We start from the raw sequence: 22,538 nt of genomic DNA, 5'->3' as shown, positions 1-22,538 counted from the left end.
AAGAGGACACCATATATCAAGGGCTTCCTTTCACTCCTTGGAGGCCCAGGGACAATATTTCTTATTTCCCATGTGGCTGGATGAACACGCCCCCTGTCACCTCAAAGCTCTATATAAGACAGCAAAAGGGCCCGATGATAAGATCCTGGACTCAAGACAAGCTTGGCCATGCGGTGTAAAGTCCTCATCTACGTCGTCCTCCTGACTCTCATAAAGCATGGTGAGTATTGTGTCATTACATTCAATGGACTGTCACAAAGCTGCATTGTTGATTCTTCACCTAATGACAACATTTGAGCTATCTCAGGTGGGCTCTGAATATTCAGGCCAGTCACAAGACATTTTATAGTCCTGATGTGAATCATTTGTTTGTGTAGCTGTGATATGTTTTATTTAACTGAGTGGAAGTTTAAGTAAGTGTTAGAGTACTAATGCATTGTGGTCGAATTCTTAAAGTAAGTTGAAAAGTACTGATGCATTGTGGTCAAATTCTGACATATTAGTGTCAGCATGTACCTGACCTACTTTTTTTTTGTAATATGGCATACCAAGAGTGATGCCACTATTAGTTTAAGTATAAGGCATTTTTGTGTTTTAGATTTAAGTAATGTTATACTAGTTGGCTTAGGGTTAGTTAGTTCAGACATGTCCTCTGCTATAAATACTGATATGGCTGCTTATAGGACTGCTTCATGCATTGGTGGAGTTGTCAGGATTTGTCTATATAATAATATAAAGTGCTGTGTGTGTTTGTAAAGTTTTAAAATACAAATAATGACAAAAAACTGCACAGTCCAATGTGGCTATTTCCCAAAACGTCTCTCATTTGAATTTCTAACAATAAGGTACAATTTTACATCTATATTATGAAATATGACAAATGATATTGCAATATGTCATACAGTGATAGACAAGTTTGCTCCCTGTCCAGCCTAGGCCATAAAGAATAAACTCGTTCAGTAGAAATAACAGTTTAAAATTTTTACTGTCAAGAAGAGAAATCACTGCACACTTTCCTGTATGCATTACAAAAATAAAATAATGTAAAGACCGTAATTACTATAGTTTCAAGATTTAAAATTTGATCATCCTTTGATACTCTAGAAAATCTCAGACCTAAACAAATTACCTGAATGTTTTAAAGAACTGAAATAGATCTAAATGTTGATCAAAGTTTAAGAAAGTGTTGTTTCGTTGGTGCATCAGGATGATGTTTTCTGCTCTCATGCTGAGACCATTTCTTTCTTTTGTTGTAAAAATACATACTTACCCAAAGTAAAGAATAGTTGATAATTAGTCTCAAGGAGTGCAACATAAACACTTCACACAAGAGAAATTCTTCAGTGCTCAGCTTTATACCTGCCGACAAGTATTTATTGTACTAGTTACTAATTAAGCTGAATGCGTGGCCAGACAACACTTAAAGGCTTTATATTTACACTGATTCAAGGAAGTGTACCTTCATTATTGATTTACAATTGGGGGTAAAAAGAAAGAATGTGAAGTGGATATTTTCACAAAACTGCTCTTTCTTTAGACACGTTCTAAGTTACATAAAGAAACTTCACAAGTGTTTACCAAGCCTGAGATAAGATGTTTTTTTTTTTTGTAGTTGTATTGCAGATTGTATTTTGGCTGTAGGGACAATTAGCTTACATTCTAGTTTGGTACTATATTTTAAGTCTTGTTTTAAATCTGTTATAAAACTACCTACATGTATTTGTTGTCTGTTTTCACATAAGCACAACTACAGAGTCAAAGCTGTCTGACTCATAAATGTCAGTTTTATAGCCTAATCTTGTTTTGCTAACATAGCTAACATTAGCAGATATTAGTTAGTCTAAATGTCACACCGGAATAGGTTAGACCATGGAAGCAAAGCTACTGCTGTACAAAGTGGGCTTTACTGCTTAAAGGGATCTCATTTTAACATGTAAGAGGAAGATCATATCTTTTTTTGATGATTTATTGCCTCATAAGAGTAACACACGTTAGCTGGTCTAGTCATTCCCACGTTCCAGGGGTCCTGTATCTAGAGTCCTGTTAACTTCAAATTGTAATAAATTGTAAAGGGCTATGTTGATGGTAAAAATGAGAGATGCAGTTTGAAGGTTAAAATATGTTCACTCCAAAGTCAAGAAAACAGCCTGATAACTTGTGGAAGTAGGTTTGTCTGGGTTCAGTAGGCTCCAATAAGTAGGTGGGTGACTTCAACATATTAAAGTAGGGACGTGTACATTGAATAACCTAGGGGAAAAAACATTGTTGAGAGAGGTCACCCTAATGTTTAGTGTGTGTTTAATGTGTATAATATAGCTGGGGAAGATTACCGGGTAGCATGGGAAACATATTAGCATAAATTACTAGTGTTACATGTTTGCTTGAGTAGAGTAAGAAACTTGTTTGATTACATTAAAGTATTAAACTGAGATTTATATTATACTCCCATCTGTTTTGTGTATTTTATAACTTCAGTAGGATATCAGACTCACCATTCATATCAAGGGCCAATCTATGAATATCTACAGACCATACTGAGAAGAGAGACAGAAGCATCATTTATGTAAAGGCTCTGTTTCTCTCTACATCTAAAATGTGTCTTTCTCCTTCAGTGTCTCCATCTGGAATACAAGCCAGCCCAAATTCAAATGCCACCCTCCCCTGCAATGTGACGATGCCCCCTTATGTGGACAAAATAGACAAGTCTCTCATCAAAGCTGGCTGGACAAAAAACGGCTCTGACATTGCCTCATTCACTCAAGCTGTGACGCAAATAAAGGAAGGCTTTCGCTGGGACACCGGTGATTTCATCAATGGGGACTTTTCACTGACCATCCTCCGAGCCAGTCTCGAACTGCAGGGGATGTATGAATGCACCATTAGCTACAACTCCACAATGCTGCATTTCAGTAACACTACATTCAGTATCCTAGGTATGTCATTGTTGAGATTCAAGGATTTACTTAGTGCACATTTAAGCTGTTGTATTCTTTGTTTTTACCAAATGTTCTTCTTCTATCCCTTTTTTAGCCTCCCCCATTCTGTCTGTCCCGCAGCAGTGGGTGGTGTTAGAAACAGAAAGCCAGCTAAAGTGCAGCGCAGACAGTTTCTACCCTCCTCCTGTGTCTTTCTCTTGGATCAGAGACGGGCAAGTGATTCAACCTTCATATATTGTTGAAGGTGAACTGACTCCAGATGGGTACTACATGGCTATTGGCAACTTGACCTTCTTTCCTTCTCGTGAGGACCAGAATGTGACCTTTGGGTGCCATGTATCACATGGTGGACGGCATCAAGAACTGGATTTCCAACTCAATATCACCTGTGAGTGAGAGACACATTCCGTCACTATAAATTCATTGAATGAGTTATCACATTTGTTTACCTGGATAGGACTAGAAAATCAAGTTCCATCAATTATTTCTGCGCGGCTTTCACAAAGGATTTTTGTTGTACTGAGATTATTTTTTAATCACTCCTCAGATCTCCCTTCTGTCAAGCTTTCTGCCGTGTCGTCCAAATCGGACAACATTCCTCTCACTCTTTACTGTGACGTGGAGAGTTTCTACCCAGAGGAAGTGTCTGTGTCATGGCTTCAAAATGGTACAGTCCTCCCTGAGCCCCCTACCACTGACCAGAACCCTGATGGGACCCTTAGAACCAGGCGCTATTATACTTTAAGTGCAGAACAGCGAGAGCAAGGTGGGAAGGTGGAGTGTGCAGTAAACCAACCCGGGGTATTGCACCCAGTGAGTGGCTCATCGTTTCTAGAGTTACTGGATCCCAGAGGTATGGTTTTAGATATTTTAAGAGACTTTTTTTGCACAGGACAATACACAAGACCACACCCATTTGTGGCATTCAGTCTTTTATATTATATTCATTTGAATATTTTTCACATTTGACGCATACACCTCTTAAATCAGATGATAAGGAAAACTTTTAAGAAATACAAACATAAAAAACTTTGGAAGAAATGTCTCATTTGTTTGCAACTTTTTTTCTTCTTTATTTTGGTTCTTTATAAGAGTTTGAGTCTGTTTCCTTTCAGATGAGGCACCAGTGTTGACCAAATCTGCCAAAGCATCAGTGGCTATGATGTCTATTTCTATTGTGCTGGTGTTCCTGCTCTGTTTTGGGTTTTCTTGGAGGAGAAGGGATGGTGAGTCAGAAGGGCCCTTACGGCAGTGGTACATGCAACTAGCCACACAAAATGACATCTTCCCTTTAAGAATGTTTTATCTTATCTTTAGCTTTAAAAGGTAAAACATTGAGACTATTGTCACCCAATAAATTATCTTGCGACCCCCTCAGGTAAATAATTGGATACAAGGTCCTGCTTCATGTATCGAAGCACAGGTATATTCTCGGAGATCCATATTTGAAACAAATAATAAATTGACTTCATAAAGGACCAGTTTCAGTCAAAAGTCTTCTTTCTTGCTTTGAATCATCCCTTTGAAAGCCGAAACCAAAGAATGACACTGCAACAACTCTGCTTCTGTCATCCGGGTAAACCACTTCAACTAACAAGCACGTTAGTTATAGTAAACAGAGACAGAAACACAATGGGTTTCAGGAACACTTGATCCAGCAGGTTTAGAGAAACCAGCTTTGGATTCAGTTACGGCTTCCTCAGCTGATCTCAAAAAAATGCAGACTACTTACCCTGTAATTACTTCACAATACCTGACACCCCCACCCCCACACACACTGATTCCTTTATCTGCATTCTTTCATCCCCAACTTAGAGAAACAGAAATCTCTGACTGTGTCTGGGATCATCCTCCCTCCACACGTGACAGTCGGTCAAAAGGGCAGGGTGACAGTGAGCATAGAGGGCAGGAGGGTGGACCGAGTCCAGGCTGCATGGTTTCTAAATGACACGCCTATCTCTGACACCTCCCTCGCAGGTAAGACTGTGAATACACATCCACATATACAACATTAACTGGCATTAACATTTGTCTCCCAGCACATGATTAGCCTTTCGGGAATTTTAGAGTGGATCACAAAGTTTAGTTTTGTGTAAGGCTTAATTTGGGGAGAAAAAAAGGAAATAATGCAAAAGATAATGCTGTATCATATTTTCATTGAGTGGTTTAGCCTTCAAAAACTGTATTTGTTTAGCTTATTTCACTCAGTTTAAAATCGATTTCTTAAAATTTTGGCCAAATAAACAGGAAAATACACAATAAGAACACTGTGAGATGTTACAATACTGAAATGTAAGTTTACAACAGACACATTGATAATCATTTAGTATTTTATTTGTTTGAACAGTAACTACAAAATAAAAACCAAAATGTCATGCCAGACTATGGTTGTGTTCAAAATCCCTGTATCAAAATAACAGGTTTAAAGTGAATTCATTGGTTTAAAAACAACTAAAACATCGTGGAAACCTTCCCTTTGTGTGTGTGTACTTCTACACTCTTGACGTAATAGCTCTCTTTTTGTAAGAGTTTGTCCCCATCGCTTGTATAAAACTTTGCATGATACAGTGTTGGATCAGTGTCAGCACTATAAACTGGTTCTTTGACTAATGAGTGGACTTTAAGGAAGTACTGAGGGACTTTCAACACTGCATTTTCTTTGGTAAGGCGTATCGACTTACTAGTATGTTAAGTCATAGCAAGGTTGCAAAGTACAGTGGAGGAGCACATTTTACCCGTGTTTCTTGAAGATATAATCATAGACGAGACGAGGTTTGAATTTTCCCTCTGTTTACATTCCATACAGGCTACAGCTTTATCAATCAACCAATTCATAACAAGTGTTATCTTGAGACGCTTTACAAAAGAGCAGGTAAAAGGTCTTAGCTAGAAAATAAAAAGGCCAAATTCTGAAAAACTACTTTAAAACCTTTAAGGGAAAACAGGAGTTATGTTTGGGTAACTGGCATTATAACACACATTATGAATCATGGCTTCTATAATAAGTTATAGCCTATTTGAATTGCAAGTGCTCATAAAACCATATTTTCTCTCTTACCCTTAATTCTGCTAACAATTTACAATCTTATCTGGATAGAAACCTCTAAATCTAATTTTAACTGCCTCTATAACCCCCTAACCACCATCCATCTGCCCTACGGTCTAACTCTCACCTCCCCAGTGTCAGAGAAAGGTCGTCTGCTGCCCTCCAGAGACGAGATGGGTTACTACAAGCTGCACACTCAAGGGCCGCTGCACTCATCCGGAAGTGGCATCCAACAGCTGATCGTCTCACTCACCTTCATCCCCCAGATTTCAATCCACAAGGGGGCTGTGTTTAAGTGTCAAGTGGCCTACATGGGCAAGGACAAGATTGTGTCGGAGAGGGTGTCAGAGAAGTTTACGATTCTATGTACATAACATTTTATTCACTTTACCTATCTTTTTGAATTTTCTCAACTTATTGAATGAGTTTATTTAACTTTCTGTTTTAGCTGCTCCTGAAGTATCAGAAATCCAGCTGACTGAGACTCCAAATGACTCTGGTGAGGTTTCAACTTATTTCTCAATTCAAAACATGTAAAACCTTCCTGGTTATGAGAGGCTACATTTGTGCATTCTCACATTCTGTCTCCCAGATGTCATCAGTATGACAGTCCGGGCATCACATTTCCATCCAGACGTCATTACCTTCCGCTGGTTCTGTGAGGGGAGCGAGCTGAGCCCTGTTGCCTCACAGGCCTCGTCCTCACCTAGACCCAATTCTGAAGGCTTCTTTTCTGCCTCCAGTCAGTGTAAACTACCTCGCAGTGAACTGGAAAGGGGGGGCACCAAAGTGTGGGTAAGCATCCACCACATTGCCCTGAAACAGCCGGTCACCCGCGAGACCAGAGGTAAAAAAAAAAAAAAAAATCAGGACAAAATGAGGGATACAAGAATATAAGCTGAAAAAAAAAGAAAAATGTATGATCATTTTTTTCCCGAATAGGCTTCATGAAGAGCCCATGTGTCTCTGAAATCATCCGCTCCACTTCTACACCGGATCAGCCTTTCATGCTTGGATGTGAAATCACAGATTTCTACCCTCCAACCATCTCTGTCACTTGGCTGAAGCTGGGGCAGGGAGAGCGGGATGACAGAGAGGATGAGGTGATAGCGGGAGGAGAGATGTGGGGACCCATGCAGACTCATCCCAGACTCTACAAGGCCACAGCTTCACTGAAGAGGAGGGCAACAAACGAGGGGAAGGAGGAGAGAGGTGGAGGGATCACTTGTAGAGTGGAACACTGTTCTCTTATTGAGCCTATTGAGAGACACTGGAGGAATGTTGACATTGGTAGGCATCATTACATCACGAGTTAAATAAGTTGTGAGTTTGAGAAAACAACCAGAAATGTAAGGAAGTGTGTCTGCTGAAGACTTACGTACTTTATGGCGTTTTTAACTCACTTACACTTTCTGATTCATTCCCATAGTCGCTCCCTCCATCCCTCCGTCGATCTTAGTGTGTTGGAACAGTGTAGGGGTCGGTGTGTTCTCCCTCCTGTTGAAAGGAGGTCACCCAAAGGTCAAATTAGTCTGGGCAGCGGGAGGAGCCACACTTTCACCACTGGTGTCCAATGAGACAGAGGAGATAGGAGATGATGGACAGAGGGAGCTGAAGAGTTTGTGCGCCCTCGAGAGGTCCACGAGCCTGCCGAGTCCGACGAGCAAACCGCTGGAGAGACGGAAGAATGGACATGCAATAAGTACTCGTCCTTAACAAATGCTCATGTAGTTTTATTTACAAATTGGCAGAAAATTCTGAGCTCATTTTCAAACGTAGTCCTCTTTCCACACAACTAAAAAGAAATTGAACATAATGGAAGAGTTGAGTTTACAGTGTTGATGTGATGATTAAATGAGTGTGAGAGTTAACTGAGTGAGTGAGTATTCACTTGGTAGGATGTGCCTTACATGAAAAGCTGTTTCTGTTGCATGTTGGGGTGTAGGAAAATATCAAAAACTCTGCTATATTCTTTGGACCCGAATTCTTAATTTGCAAGAAATTAAATTTAATCCATGGTTAGTTTGGTTCATACTGGCAGATGCTCAAACTTGAGTACAACTGTAGGAGATCTCAGATAGAACTTGCATTATATCAAATAATGTAGGCCTATTTTTTTTAATTTAAAATTCATCTGCCATTTTTGCTCTTATTTTAGACTTAATTTCTTTACAGTTTTTTCCTAAATAGTATGAAGCATTCAAATAATCTCATTCAAAAATGGCCAATGGAGTATATATGTATTTTGTCTTTCATAAAACCACCCATGATGGTTTTTAGAAAGAATGTAGGTTTCTGAGGCTCTTCCACGTTGGCCTCACTTTTCAAACCAAGGGGCTTCATCCACTTTTTTTAATTTCCCTATTTTACTGTAATAATATCTGTCAGTGCTGGTGCGTCTTCATTTGAATTGTTGTTCATTTACAGAAACAAAAAATGCAGTCACAGACCCTGATGCTGAAGGGATAGAGTACATCGATGAAAAAGTGGACGGAGAGAATAACAACATCGACGGGGATGAGGAGACAAAGTCGGAGCTGGACGAGGACAGTGACAAAGACACAGACGAAGACACGGGCGCGTTGCAAATAAACCGAGTCAACTTGAGGAATGGACCCCGAGGAAATGAGGGAGCACGTTTGAGAGTGTGCGTGGAGATCACACACCCTGCGCTCAAGCTTCCTGTTTATCGAACCTGGACAGGTAACCCACACAAACATCGCACTCCTGTTGTTTTGGAGCAGAAGTTTAAAAGCAGCAAATAAATACAGTGAGCTTAAACATAAACAAACCTAATTTATGAGGAAATGTCACTAAGACCGTTAACTGTTGCTGGTTGAGGGAACAGTTTTCAATGCGGCTACAGTTCAATTATTGCACACACAAAAAAACAGGAAATGTTTTCATGTAGTTTTTAAACACAGTTGTGTTATCTCTTTCAGAGCCAATTGAGGAGAACTCATCTTCCGCATGAAAGCCATGAAGTGTGCAAGAGAGCCTGGATATTTCATGTACTCCATTTAATATATCTAATATAATGTATATTTCTGTATTAAATAATAGTCGTGCTTTTAGGATATCCAACTCTTTTTAATATGATCAACAGGTGTGGTTTTACTTTCAACATTTATTTTATCTTTATTTATTACTTTTTATTCTTAATCTTCCATCAATTCTTTGTTTCATTTGATCCATGATTTTTACAAATATCCATATTTTTATACAAAGACTTTACAATAATAATCTAGCAGATTTTTTATGACTGTATTTGAAAATAAAATCTAGATACATTTTTGGAGAGGTTTTTCTTTGGGGGTGGATTTTGTTTTGTTTCCCGTCTATGAGAATGAGTCAGTGTAGTATGTGTTGACATCAACCACAGAACTAAGTTCTCATTTTAAAATAAACTTCTGTATTTTTTTTTTTTTTTTGCACTTTGACCACAAAAATGTCACATCAGTGTGCTGAGAAGTGGAGGTGCAATTTAAATGTCGGGTTTAGAACTTCCTCCTCTCAGTTTATACAGTGAGAACATGTGCAATTGCAACTTATGTGATATACATGTAAAACAGGTTTTTTATTATTAAAGTGGTCTTTTTTATATTGTGTTGATTGTTGAAGTTACTTTGATAACTATTGCACAGGCCTACATTTTACTTTTTCATCCAGTGTTGCACATTGTTTCCAAATGTCATGACCAATGAAAATCATAGGCTACAGCAGGGATCGTGACTAGAAGTTCTATGTAATGTATGATATTATAAAAGAAAGGTGACACAGAAGACTTGAATAGTTTTCAATAGCTGTATTTATCTTTTCAGATATCTAAAATGAGAGATATCCAAAATGTAATTATGAATATCAGAAATAGGCCTACACTGTGACTTGTATAATGAAATTAGTATCCGCATTATGGCTATACAGGTAACATCCAATTTCAAATAGGGCCTATACAACAAGAATTATGACTTGAAATAATTCAATTGCAGATATCTACTAGGCTTATGAATTTTGCTGTGTTGATATAGGTTTATTTTTTTGTGTGCTAAGAATTTGGTCCAATAACAGTCACAAAATGTTGCTAAGTCAGTAATTATGAAAAGCCCTCAGTTATGAGCTCGTGCTGGTTTTCCATCGTGATTAGAATAACTTTTACAAGACCTATCGCCCATCACTTCTGTGGTCGGACCTTTCAGACTGTGTGAAAGTGCATCACCAACCTCTGCAGCAACACGTAGTTCAAGTGCTGCGGTAACTCAGCTGTGTTAATCAGCCTCTTCCTCACTATGATACACCGGACATGTGTCTGTATGAGGAACTGAACCGTGACGGCCGGACGGGGCTTGCTGTCGAGTTCCTGGTGTTCAGTTTAACACTTACCGACAGTCCGGAGCCTTGAGCTTTTTCACGGTCAATTACAGAGGACATTAGCACATCAGTCACCAGGGACGAAGATCTGAGGATGGACCCCGAAAGTCCCGTTGTCGGCAGGGTGGAGAGAACTTTCTGGACAGTTTGGGTGAGCATCACTCAAAACAACATTTGTAACTAAAATGTAAATGCTTTAAAAGGGAAGTGGGATGCGAATTGAGGGCCTCTCCCTTCCTGTGCAAATCACACATAGCCAATGGATTTTGTATTAATAATGTATCTCACCCTATAGTTCCTCACCCCGTCTTTCTCTCTTTGCATCTTGCACGCACACACGCACGCACACACGCACGCACGCACGCACACACACACGCACGCAGTTTGCACAGTTATGTCTCTTAATGATGAAGAACAGCATGGACAAACTTGTTTTTAAGGTTTCAAATGCACATTAGTATATTAGAACTATGTGGACACACAAATATAACACAGCTGTTTGACTATGTTTTTAATTGGTCTGCAGACATTTTATTTCCTCATAACTTCCTTCTTCTGAAAAATAGCCTAACTTTAAAATAGGACAAATAATTTGTCTGAATGTAGAGAGTTCTGTGAAATCATTTCATCATCAAGTTAAAAATAAGTTGTTGATTTCCATTTCCCACTGTTTCCCATGTTAACTTAAAAATTGTCCTGTAGATAAAACTGCACATTTTGCAACTTCAGTATCATCGTACGTCTGGCTTTTTTGAAACAAAAAGGAGAAATTAGGAAGACTTGTTCTTATCAATATAATTGGATATTGTTGTGATGCAGTTCTCATCAGCTCTCAATCAGCCCATTTTAGTAGTTTCAGTTGATTTCAATGATCTGAGTCACTGAGAAGATTTTCAGGGTTGACTGTGCTCTACCTGCCCAGCACCAAACAACAGACACATTTAGCAGCTAGCTTGAAGATGTTTAGCAAATAAAGAGCCATTTTGAGGAAAGCAAGATTAAAATGATTTAAGTACATATTTTCATCAGGCTGCATTAATTAAGATACTCCAAACATATGCAACGGTTCTGTAATGACGTATAGAAGGGCTCCATAGGACTTCAGAAGAAGTCAGTTTTGTGTTCACAGCTGATTGCACTGCAGCACAGAAACCAGTCAGTGCATGTTTAAAAGGAACCATATCTGATGTGATTTCTTTGCTTGGAGTCAAGAACACAACAAACCCAGAAGCCATTTATGGACATTGCATTGTGTGTGTGAGCATTGTCATGGTGTAACAGGAAAAGGGACTTCCCCAAACTGTTGCTGGTCAGCTGAAAAGACATTGCGTGAATACTCCTATGTTACATAAAAATGTACCTTAGCTACCAAAACACAAACAACAGAATCAAATAAAATAAAAAAATACATGCATTTCCCCTCCCTAAAAAAATAGGGAGGGGAAATGCATGTCAACAGAGATGATCAAATACTTTTGGCCATATTATTTTGATATTAATTCAGGGTGTTTTTGAAAAACAAAGACAATATATACGGTTTTCAAATTGAGGAAAAATAATGAAAGTCAAATTAGTAGATTTGAATCTGCTCAGCCAATTGCATTAGAAATGATTTGGTAAATTAGTCTGAATTAATGTTGAAACATCAATAAGTCTCCCTTTCATGTCTTTATCTCATTCTCAGTACTATTTAACTGGAGCTGTTAACAGATTGCTCAGACCAGAGCCGGCCAACATTGTTAGCAACGGACCAAACTCCCCCCAGGAGTCGGCAGTTGACAGCGAGCTCGCAAAGTGTAGCCATTTAGAAGATGAAGTCACCCGGAGGGAGGTCGATGAGGAACAACTTATTGCCCCAGCATCTCTGGTTGGCACATCTCAGTCAGCTGTTGCCTGGGAGCTTTGCACCACAGATATTGACCTAGGGCCCGATGTAGAAACCATGCAGTACAAATCTGAAAGGGAAGATTCTGTGGAAGAAGAGGACACCAGAGGGGAGGAACTCAAACAAACAGAATGTGATGATTTAGAGCTACTCGTGGTGAAAGATGAAAAAGAACACGAAGAAGTAGATCGTAAACTGTACACTCCCAGACAAGATGAGACGGCAGAAAACAATGACTATGACGAACGCGTAAACGCGAGGTCACAGATGCTTAAAAGTGATGCAACGAGTGAAGATTTGGCTGTTTCTGAAGGTGAATCAGAGAGGGAAATTAAATCAGATGTTCCTCAAAAAATGGAGGAAACAGAGACAAAGATCCAAGACAAGGTTGGAGATAATGAACATGATTTGGAGGTAGACGGCATTGCGATAAAATCATGCTCAGTCACAGAATTTAGTCCTGAAAAAAGGGAACCTAAGATTCACATAGAAGAGGACGACATGCAGAAAAACGAGACAGAGACATTGATGAAGCACGAAGAAGTGGAAAACAGTCAGGGTGTACTATGTACAGTACAGGATGAAAAGCAGCTCTCAGCAAGTGAAAAATTGTCAAATGATGAACTACTTATTGCGCTAGTTGTTGGAAAAGATCGTGTGATGGCTCCCAGAAATATGAGCAATACATCTGAGGATGTGAAAGAGAAGGAGGATAAGAGCACAATGGAAGAGAGAGAGCAGGAAGCTGTCATCGAGGAACAAAAAGTGAATGCGGCTGAAGAAAACCAGGCTTTAGATAAAGTGCTGGAGCAGAAAGACAACTCTGAAACAGTGCCAGAAGACAGCAAAGAAGACCCCCATTCAAACGACCAAAAGAGTTTCAGCGATGAAGTTGTGCTGAGTGCTAAAACTGAGCTACACACAAATGGAGAGCAAGAGGATGTGGCGAAGGAAGTCAATCTGCAAATCAAAATGAGAGACACAGATGATGATGCATTGATCACTGAACGGTTTGGTGATAAACCATCAGACATTTCAGTAGTAGACGAGAGATCTCTTGATAAAGATCAAGTACAAGAAGACATTGAAGAAAGTTGGGGGGTAAGAGCATGTACAGCCATCTCGGTTACTGTGAAACCTGAAGGTGAGACTGGACAGGAAGAAAGCTGGGAGTTTCAAAATATTCCCCAGGGTATATTTGAAGGCCGGTCTGATGTGTCGCCGGAGCTTAATCCTCCAACATGTGAGGAAGCACAAGAGGGAGTTCCTGACTACAACAATGAGCCAGGACCTGATGAAAATACAACACAAAGGTTCCTGGAAGTAGGAGACTCCAAGGAAGTCCAGAGCAGCCAATTACCAAAAGAGGTGGAGAGCAAAGAGCCGGAGAGCCTTCAAAACAGTGGACGTAGCACTGGAGCTGACTGTTTACTGGTGCAAGAGCATATGGAGGAGGTTCAAGAAAGCAAAGAAGATATTAAGAGACACTCTGCTTTGGTTTGTGCCGAATTGCCAAAAGAAACAGGTAAACCACTAGTTGAACCAACAGCTCAAGAACCAGGACCTTTGTTTGTGGAAGAGGACGGAACATTTATGGTTGCCCAAATGAAGACCGGGATAGAACAATCAGAAAATGAACTTGAGACAGGCTTGAGCGTGACAAAGAAAAAAGATCTACCAGATGAAGAGCTTTTGGTTGAAATAGATGAAGGTTCTTTTAACTCTAAAGAAGCTGATGCTGCTGGAGATTGTCTTGAAGCAACAGAACATTTGGTGGGAGAAGAAATTCTAAAACCCCTCGAGGCTAAAGAACAGATGACAACGGAGACAAGATTTCAAGAATCAGTGGACGCTAAGAAAACAGAACAGAGCAGCAATAGAGCATCCGGTGTACAAGATGATATTCCTCCCATTGGATTTGTGAAACAATCTGTCGAGACTGAGCTGTCATCAAACAAAGAGACGGAGCTGCAAGATACAGGCAACAATTTGGAGTTGGAAGAGTATAAAGTTGAGGAGGAGGAAGCAGCAGAAGTTCAGATGCAGAACAAAAATGAGGTTGAAATACTTGATCTGCAGGTTGCTGGTATGGCAGCTGAAATAACCAGAGAAAATAATGATTTAATTTCAGAGTTTACATTATCTATGAAGTCCATAGAGACAGAAAATCGACTATCTGACAATGAAGCAACTCATGAATCGGAGATAATCGAGCCCAAACCAATACATGATGTGTGTATGATATCAACAGATGAGATGCATCTTGGTAAAGATCAAGTACAAGAAGACATTGAAGAAAGTTGGGGGGTAAGAGCATGTACAGCCATCTCGGCTACTGTGAAACCTGAAGGTGAGACTGGACAGGAAGAAAGCTGGGAGTTTCAAAATATTCCCCAGGGTATATTTGAAGGCCGGTCTGATGTGTCGCCGGAGCTTAATCCTCCAACATGTGAGGAAGCACAAGAGGGAGTTCCTGAATACAACAATGAGCCAGGACCTGATGAAAATACAACACAAAGGTTCCTGGAAGTAGGAGACTCCAAGGAAGTCCAGAGCAGCCAATTACCAAAAGAGGTGGAGAGCAAAGAGCCGGAGAGCCTTCAAAACAGTGGACGTAGCACTGGAGCTGACTGTTTACTGGTGCAAGAGCATATGGAGGAGGTTCAAGAAAGCAAAGAAGATATTAAGAGACACTCTGCTTTGGTTTGTGCTGAATTGCCAAAAGAAACAGGTAAACCACTAGTTGAACCAACAGCTCAAGAACCAGGACCTTTGTTTGTGGAAGAGGACGGAACATTTATGGTTGCCCAAATGAAGACCGGGATAGAACAATCAGAAAATGAACTTGAGACAGGCTTGAGCGTGACAAAGAAAGAAGATCTACCAGATGAAGAGCTTTTGGTGGAAATAGATGAAGGTTCTTTTAACTCTAAAGAAGCTGATGCTGCTGTAGATTGTCTTGAAGCAACAGAACATTTGGTGGGAGAAGAAATTCTAAAACCCCTCGAGGCTAAAGAACAGATGACAACGGAGACAAGATTTCAAGAATCAGTGGACGCTAAGAAAACAGAACAGAGCAGCAATAGAGCATCCGGTGTACAAGATGATATTCCTCCCATTGGATTTGTGAAACAATCTGTCGAGACTGAGCTGTCATCAAACAAAGAGACAGAGCTGCAAGATACAGGCAACAATTTGGAGTTGGAAGAGTATAAAGTTGAGGAGGAGGAAGCAGCAGAAGTTCAGATGCAGAACAAAAATGAGGTTGAAATACTTGATCTGCAGGTTGCTGGTATGGCAGCTGAAATAACCAGAGAAAATAATGATTTAATTTCAGAGTTTACATTATCTATGAAGTCCATAGAGACAGAAAGTCGACTATCTGACAATGAAGCAACTCATGAATCGGAGATAATCGAGCCCAAACCAATACATGATGTGTGTATGATATCAACAGATGAGATGCAAAAGCAAATGATGGAATCAGAGGGGAGTTGTGGTCCAAGTCAAGATGTAATTGATGAGGAAATCCTCGACATGTGGATTGAGACATTGTCCGAGGATGATGAAAAACATCAAGAAGGGCTTGAGCTTGGGCCACAATTGAACCCAGGAATAGAGCCATCGGAAAAGGAAGAAACACAGCAGGATACAGAGCAGCTTGTGGAGTCAAATCCAGGGGAATGTGAATTAGTGAGTGATACAGAGATGTCTTCATCAACAGCAGAGTCTGGATTTTCCGACCATTCCCTTAATGAATGGGGCCCACAAAACAGTGAGACACAGTTACTGAAATCAGCTAGCCCTGGGACAGTCCAAGGCACATGTGACATGTTGGTGAATGTGTCAGAATCCGGGAACATCTTAGAATTGTCTCCACGAGAACACAACTCTGGATCCCAGGATACTATGATGGAGGAAACCCCTGACGCAAGACAGTTATATCTAAAAATTGAGGAATCTGTGACAGGATTTCACCTTGAGGAGAGAGATTCTGAAGAGGTTAGACATCAAGATCAGGAATCAGATCAAACACGGGAAAAAATGCACGAGGAAAATGGATTACAGAAAGAGATTGATGGCAAGGTGACGGACTTTAAAACCGCTGTTGAAGCAGATGTGACATCATTGACAGAAGTGGGCGCTCTTTTCCAACTAGAGAAAACAAAAGTTGAAACTGAGACTCTTGAGATAACTGCGTCTGATTCTCAAGAGGAAATCCAACACACTGACTCCGCTCGTTCGAGACGTGACTCAGAGGGTTCGTCAGAGGAGGGTATTGAGTCATCTGAATCTGGTTCAGAAGACAACACCTCAACCCAATCAGAGAAGACATTACTTGAGAAAAAACAGCTTGGATTGACAGAAGAGATAGATGGTTCTTTACCAGGACTTACCGGGACAGAGGTGGCACAACAGTCTGGAGATCAGATTGAGGTATTGTTTCAGTTATATATAACCATAATCATAGATTCATTCAAAAAGTATTCAAAACCTAAAAAGAATGAATTTACACATTTTTATCTTTACAGGTGGATGCCTCTGTGCTCGACTTTTCTGCGCAAAGGTCAAGAATCGCTGTGAAAAACCCTCGAGTCAGACCACCAACAGATCCCCGCTCCCTGCTGCATATGCCCTCGGTGGATCCCACTCCTGCTTCACGTCTGCCAGTCAAAGTCCCTGCAGGTGTGCCTTTGGGAGGCTTTGGCATTGGAGTAAAACTTCCTGGTGAGTCACTTTAAACACACGGAAAGCCACTTCTCTGAGTGTTTGTTTTTTACCTTATCTGTTAAGTTGATCACACTTGTTTTTTGCTTTGTAGGGCTCGGTGCTGGTTTTCCTGTTCTGAAAAAGACAAAACAGATGATGAGAAATGAAAATAGCCCAGACAGTGACCCACAGGTACCGTTATAATCTTTAAGTACCAATTTTCTCTCATGTTGATGTACCATGTAGATTGTTAAAATGTAACTATATCAACAGGAGCCTGAGACAATGCCAGAGGAAAAGGGCGTCGCTCCAGAAGAAGATAAGGCACAACACAAGCCGAAATGGATGCCACCAAGACACCCAGGGTAAATTATCACAGTGTGGACATCATTATATTCAACTCAAAAAGGGGGAACTATTTTCTGATTCTTACTTTTGCCTCCTTAGATTTGGAAATCCTCTGATGTCTGAGCTGAAGACAAAACTGAAGAAAACCACAAAAGAGTGAGAAGAAGATGAATGATAATGCCTGTTGTGAATATTTAAAATGTATTATATAGAGTACTTTACTTTTATAAAGAATGTATCAAATGAAACACTGATGAAATGTACTTCATGTTTCAATGTTTGTAATAAAGTTGAACCTAAAAGAAATGGGACTTTCTTTGACCGAACGTGTTTCTACCTAGCAGTGGTGAGTTTTTAGAACAGCATTCACATTTAGGAAACATAATACAAGACAACTTAAGAGAAGATGTTTGAAAAGATGACATTTTAAACATTTTGAAACATAACTTTATATATAATTGAATTTAAATATTGATCTCATTTGCAGTCTGATTAAACTGAGCAAAGAGAAAAGCCATAACTTACAAATTAATTTAGAAATCGGATCATTTAATTTAATGTTAAATTCAGCAAATTTTTAGATTAGGCTTTAAATAAACACATGGAAGGAAACTGTCCAGAGATCTGGCATCAGCAGGAGAAAATGGTTCCACTCTGCTAAATCTAGATGAATAAGATGAGGAAGCAGTTGTAATATCTGCACAGCACTCTGTATAATATTTAATTGAACAGTGGAGGGCAGCAACACTCCAAGGATGAGTTGATGCGTCTCGTCTGCCTAACGCAAGAAGAAGAACTCTACAACAAGCGCTGTGATTGGTTGGGATCGTCCAATGCTTTTACGGTACACTGACGTTTGGACGTTTTTGAACCAGAGCGGCTTGATCGCAAGTTTTTCGATGCTTTATGACATCGTTAAAAGTTTGTGTGGATGAATATTCGCAGTCGAAACACGAGGGGTTTTATTCCACAGACATTACACTTCGTCACTGAAGTCTGAAAGGTAAGACAAAGACTTTGACGATCGACAAACTGACGTTGCTATGCAAGAATTTACTTCATTTGAGACCATTTGAGCTGGACTGACAGACCAGAAGTGATGTTACTAAAAACTCAAAACGTCTGTGGTGACGTTTACTTAGCAGTGTCTAAGTATGATCATTATTTACATTAAATCAGTTATACAGTATCCGTTTTACCAACTGGCTTTTCATATCTGTGACCTACTTCAAATCTAAGACGGGGGTGGGCAACTGGCGGCCCGGGGGCCACATGCGGCCCCCATCAACCCTCAACGCGGCCCTCAGGTCAATTTTTACACATCAATTAATTTGGAAACATGAAGAAAAACATGACTAAATCTGCCATGAAATCATGAAAAGCGGAAATGTGTCCATAATAATATTTGATCACTGGCATATGTTGAGTTAAATTTGAGACCTAATTGACTGTAATCGTTTTTTTTTGTGGCCCTCTGGCAGTGAGAATTAAATGAATGTGGCCCCTCGCTGTGACCGAAGTTGCCCATCCCTGATCTAAGATGATGTTGTTGTGTTCTTCAAATTCCACTAACAAGCAGGAAGAGTGGGAGTTATTTATGTTATTTACGGCCGCGAGATTTACCCACCGACTCTCCAGAGTGTCGTAAAAAAGCTTTAAATGATCACTCTGAAGTAGCTGGAACCACTAAAGCTTTGACTTCTCCGCTTAAAATATGACTGCAATTATTCATCTTTTTATCAAAATAGTTGACGGTTACTTTCCTTTTGGTTTACTCATCTATATATCATTCATGTATTGTTTTATCCCCAGGCTGCCGGCCAGAGGAATCTGAGACGACGCCTTTGAAATATGTGTCAGGAAGTCTGAGTGTCGCTCCTTGGCATTCAAAACAAGAAACCCTTTGTTTACATCAGAAGAACATTAGACCAGTATGGCCAGTGAAACGACAGTGCAAACCTTATATATTGAGGAAAATCACAATGCTGATGACGACTGGGAAAATATTCCACCTGAAATCTCTACCGCTGCCGAGTCTTCAGAGCTCGGAGATGCGGTTGGATGTTCCGCCGCGCGGCCGAGCGGAGGAAATCAGCCTCTGTCTGACGTCTGCGCCTTTTCGACGCCGGCTCCGACAAGCAGCGGAGGCAAGGCAAAGTCGCGGCTTTCTGGCCTCCAGTCTGCTCTAACACCGATTTTAAAATACTTGAATATCAACAATAAATGTCAGTCTCCAGTGTCGCCAAGACAAGGTAACGCAAACAGTCAAAAAACAAATGACACTTCGAACCGACTTCTTCACCCAGATTTCTTAAGCAGCCATTGTGGGCCATCATTGGTTGGTACCAATGCTTCTGTGAGCTTGCTGGAGGACGAATATTTGCCGGAAATTACTCTGCTTGACGTGACATGTGATTCAACGATGCAAGTGACGAGAAATGATTCGGCTCTTCCTGACAGCGTGCCTCCCTCGCCCGTCACAGCCCCGCCCGCTTGCTCCCCGCTTACCGCTCACCGGCCCTCCAAGTCGACCGCCTCCACCAGTTTAAACACGACCACGCCGATGCCCGACGTGAAGATGCGTGACCCCCTTGAGAGCTCTTTTGCTCCTCTGCGTTGGCTGGATGACAGATACTTCCCAGAAATTACTCTCCTGGATGTCACGCGTGACTCTGAGCCGTCGCCAGGAGCAGAAAGGTCCTCCATGAACATCACGCAGGATATTTCCCCGGCGGAAGCTTCAGAAAGCAACGCGGCTTCCGCTGGCCTCGGCGGACAAATTGCGGCGGAGCCCGCCACAGTCGACATGAGTCCAAGTGGGGACTTGTCCAATACTCTTGAAGGTAACGTCGCGCTCACCAGCGGCTCTTTGAGTGAACCGTCGAAGTGTGGAGTGCAAAATGTAACAAAAGCTTCCTTTGAACTAACTCGGGATATTTCTGTGAGCAACGCTTCAGGAAGTAGTCGGCTTTCAACGGAGCCGAGCGGGCGAAACGTGACGGAGGCTCACGCAGCAGCTGAGGACACTCTTGAAACCCATCCTGTTAATGTCACACGTGACCTGAGCTCCTCCAGTGACACGTCTGTTCAGAGTGCTGTGACACAGTTCTCCACCTCTGACATGCAGGGTGACTCCAGTTCAAAGACGGTAACCTCTGAACTACACAGTGAGCCTGTCGTGACCTCTAATGCCCGAGCGCTACATACTAGCCACGGTGCTAGGGCGTCGAGCCTGAGCCCCGAAACGGCCGGGTCTGCGAACGACACGTTCACTGTTGCTCAGTCGGCCAATCTAAGTTCCTCGAGCAGTTTTAGCGGCGCGGCTCAAACACCTCGGAATATGACGCTGGACCTTCCCCCATCGAATGTAAGCAGTCCCAAAGCGGAGAGTGAGGCCAAAGGTCAGGCTTCTTCGCTCTCAAGCAACACAACTGAAAACTCCCTCGTGGTAAGTTGCTCGGCTGTAAAAACAAATGTCTCATGTGACATGCCAAATGCCACTTTTGATAGGAATTCTCTACAAAGATCCAGTGGGAATTCTACATTAGGAGAAGCTGCGGCTGGAACTTTCTGCCTCCAGAACAACACTTTTGATACCAAACCTCCTCCTCAGCAGAACTACACGATTACTCTGTCAGAAACGAGCGACTGCCTCCACAACAGTGTGGACAAGCCGTCTTCTTCGAAGGTCTGCGATGCAACAAGTAGCCCTAAAAACCCGACTCCTGAAGCCCAGCCTCCTGAAACATCTGAACGGACCGGCTCTAAAGTCGGTACGGATCCCAGTGCCAAGATGGCCGGCGTGCCTGAGAGCACGTTTGAGGTGGACCCAGTTGTAGAGAAAGCTTCTAGCGAATCGAAACGCGGGATTAAGGATATTTCACAATCAGGGCAGCCTATGACAGACAGTCCCTCTGACACTTCAGCCTATCAAAGCAGAGATTTGGACGGCAGCAAAGCGAGCACATTCAATTTGGACGACACCTTAGATTTAGCAGCAGCCGCTTTGATCACTTCGACACCAATGCCAAACTGTAAAGTGTTCAACTTCAACAACGAGCGCGAGACGGGCAAAATCCTTGGGGCGACGAAGAAGCTGTACGGGGACGTTCTCAGTAAGCCGGACTGTCAGGTGGCATCGGACATTCCTTCCAACATCGTCTGCGACAGAAAAACATTCCTCACGAAGCCCGCTGCCAGATCTCTCCTGCCTCCATCCAAATCTACATCCCACCTGTTGAAGTACAAACCGGCCTCCACACTTCCAGAGCGGTTTGAGCCGCTGATGTCCGGCATGCAGATGAGGAGACAGAAGATCCAGGCTGAAGCTTTGAGGAGCTCTGCAGCTTCTGAAGTGGTAAATGTTTGCTGTAGCCTTTTCAGTATCATATGACAAATGTCTTTTTTTTATTTATTTTTTTATACAATCAGTCAGACCAAACATTGACTGCATATCAAGGCTCTCTGTTCATGACATCCTCTGTTCTTGTGTATTTAAGACTACAGGGATATCAAGCTCCTACAACTTGAGGGCCACAACTACAGGTGGGGCATTGTGTTTTATGTTTTTGGTTTAGGCTCATTAAACGTACATTCTATTCTATAAAATAATAAAGAATATTATTATATATAATAATATATATGTCAGAATATCGACAGCATGATACACTCAAACCAATGTAAAATGTCTTTCATGAATAACTTTTAGACGTTTCACTGTTTTTCTTCATTTAAAATTGCACTCTGTAAAATAATAATAATCTGATTTGTAAAGCACTTTTCAAGCATCAGAACAAACTCAGAATAGCTCATTTGAAAGTGCACATTTAGGACCTCCTTTATGAATGAGAACTAAAATTAGATCATGAAATGTGAATGTCCTCTATGCACATTGTCTCCACTCAGGATCCAAAAAGCCCAATTATGGCTTGCGGAAACCGCAGGCGGTAGGCATGCCATCAGGCGTCCAGAGAGCTGCTGCTGGTCTCAGGCCGCCATCAACAAGAAGCAAAGCACCGGCATCGCCAACTTCTTCAGGCACAGAAAAACTGCGGGCACCTGCAGGTACTCCTTCAGTTTGGTCTGGGTGATTCTAATTGAGCGAACAAACACAACGTATCAGAGCGAATCGAGCCTCAGGGAGAATGCAGTTTCATTATTTTTGAAATGTTAAGAAATGTAACGATGTTGCTACATGTAAACCTGTCCAACAAATATTCATATGTATCAATGTTCAAGCTTTCTA

At 41.2% G+C, this 22,538-nt stretch overlaps 3 protein-coding genes across 4 annotated transcripts; all 3 read left to right on the top strand.

Moving 5' to 3' along the window:
• The first annotated feature begins 18 nt into the window (after positions 1-18).
• si:ch211-180a12.2 (uncharacterized) lies at positions 19-9,275 on the top strand. Of its 2 annotated transcripts, none has more exons than XM_061028328.1 (13): positions 19-220; positions 2,613-2,933; positions 3,031-3,324; positions 3,484-3,789; positions 4,052-4,162; positions 4,752-4,913; positions 6,034-6,348; positions 6,431-6,481; positions 6,575-6,829; positions 6,925-7,272; positions 7,412-7,684; positions 8,410-8,685; positions 8,925-9,275. In XM_061028328.1, exons 1-13 carry the CDS (start codon positions 169-171, stop codon positions 8,954-8,956), a joined length of 2,796 nt encoding a protein of 931 aa, XP_060884311.1. In that variant the 5' UTR covers positions 19-168; the 3' UTR covers positions 8,957-9,275. The 2 variants fall into 2 exon arrangements, with proteins under 2 accessions (XP_060884311.1, XP_060884312.1); XM_061028329.1 differs by having other exon boundaries at positions 21-220; positions 6,118-6,348.
• A 901-nt stretch (positions 9,276-10,176) lies between these two features.
• si:ch211-136m16.8 (uncharacterized) lies at positions 10,177-17,599 on the top strand. Its single transcript, XM_061028327.1, has 6 exons — positions 10,177-10,501; positions 12,035-16,672; positions 16,768-16,963; positions 17,058-17,137; positions 17,219-17,310; positions 17,393-17,599. The coding sequence occupies exons 1-6, from the start codon at positions 10,445-10,447 to the stop codon at positions 17,451-17,453; spliced, it is 5,124 nt and encodes a 1,707-aa protein (XP_060884310.1). The 5' UTR covers positions 10,177-10,444; the 3' UTR covers positions 17,454-17,599.
• Positions 17,600-18,168: 569 nt separating this feature from the next.
• On the top strand, positions 18,169-21,716 carry LOC132955385 (mucin-5AC-like). The gene is made up of 2 exons (XM_061028231.1): positions 18,169-18,296; positions 19,106-21,716. The coding sequence occupies exon 2, from the start codon at positions 19,227-19,229 to the stop codon at positions 21,684-21,686; it is 2,460 nt and encodes an 819-aa protein (XP_060884214.1). The 5' UTR covers positions 18,169-18,296; positions 19,106-19,226; the 3' UTR covers positions 21,687-21,716.
• The last annotated feature ends 822 nt before the right edge of the window (positions 21,717-22,538 follow it).

The sequence above is a fragment of the Labrus mixtus genome, chromosome 21 (genome assembly GCF_963584025.1).
Source record: "Labrus mixtus chromosome 21, fLabMix1.1, whole genome shotgun sequence".
Lineage (NCBI taxonomy): Eukaryota > Metazoa > Chordata > Actinopteri > Labriformes > Labridae > Labrus > Labrus mixtus.
This window is presented reverse-complemented; position numbering and strand designations above follow the sequence as displayed.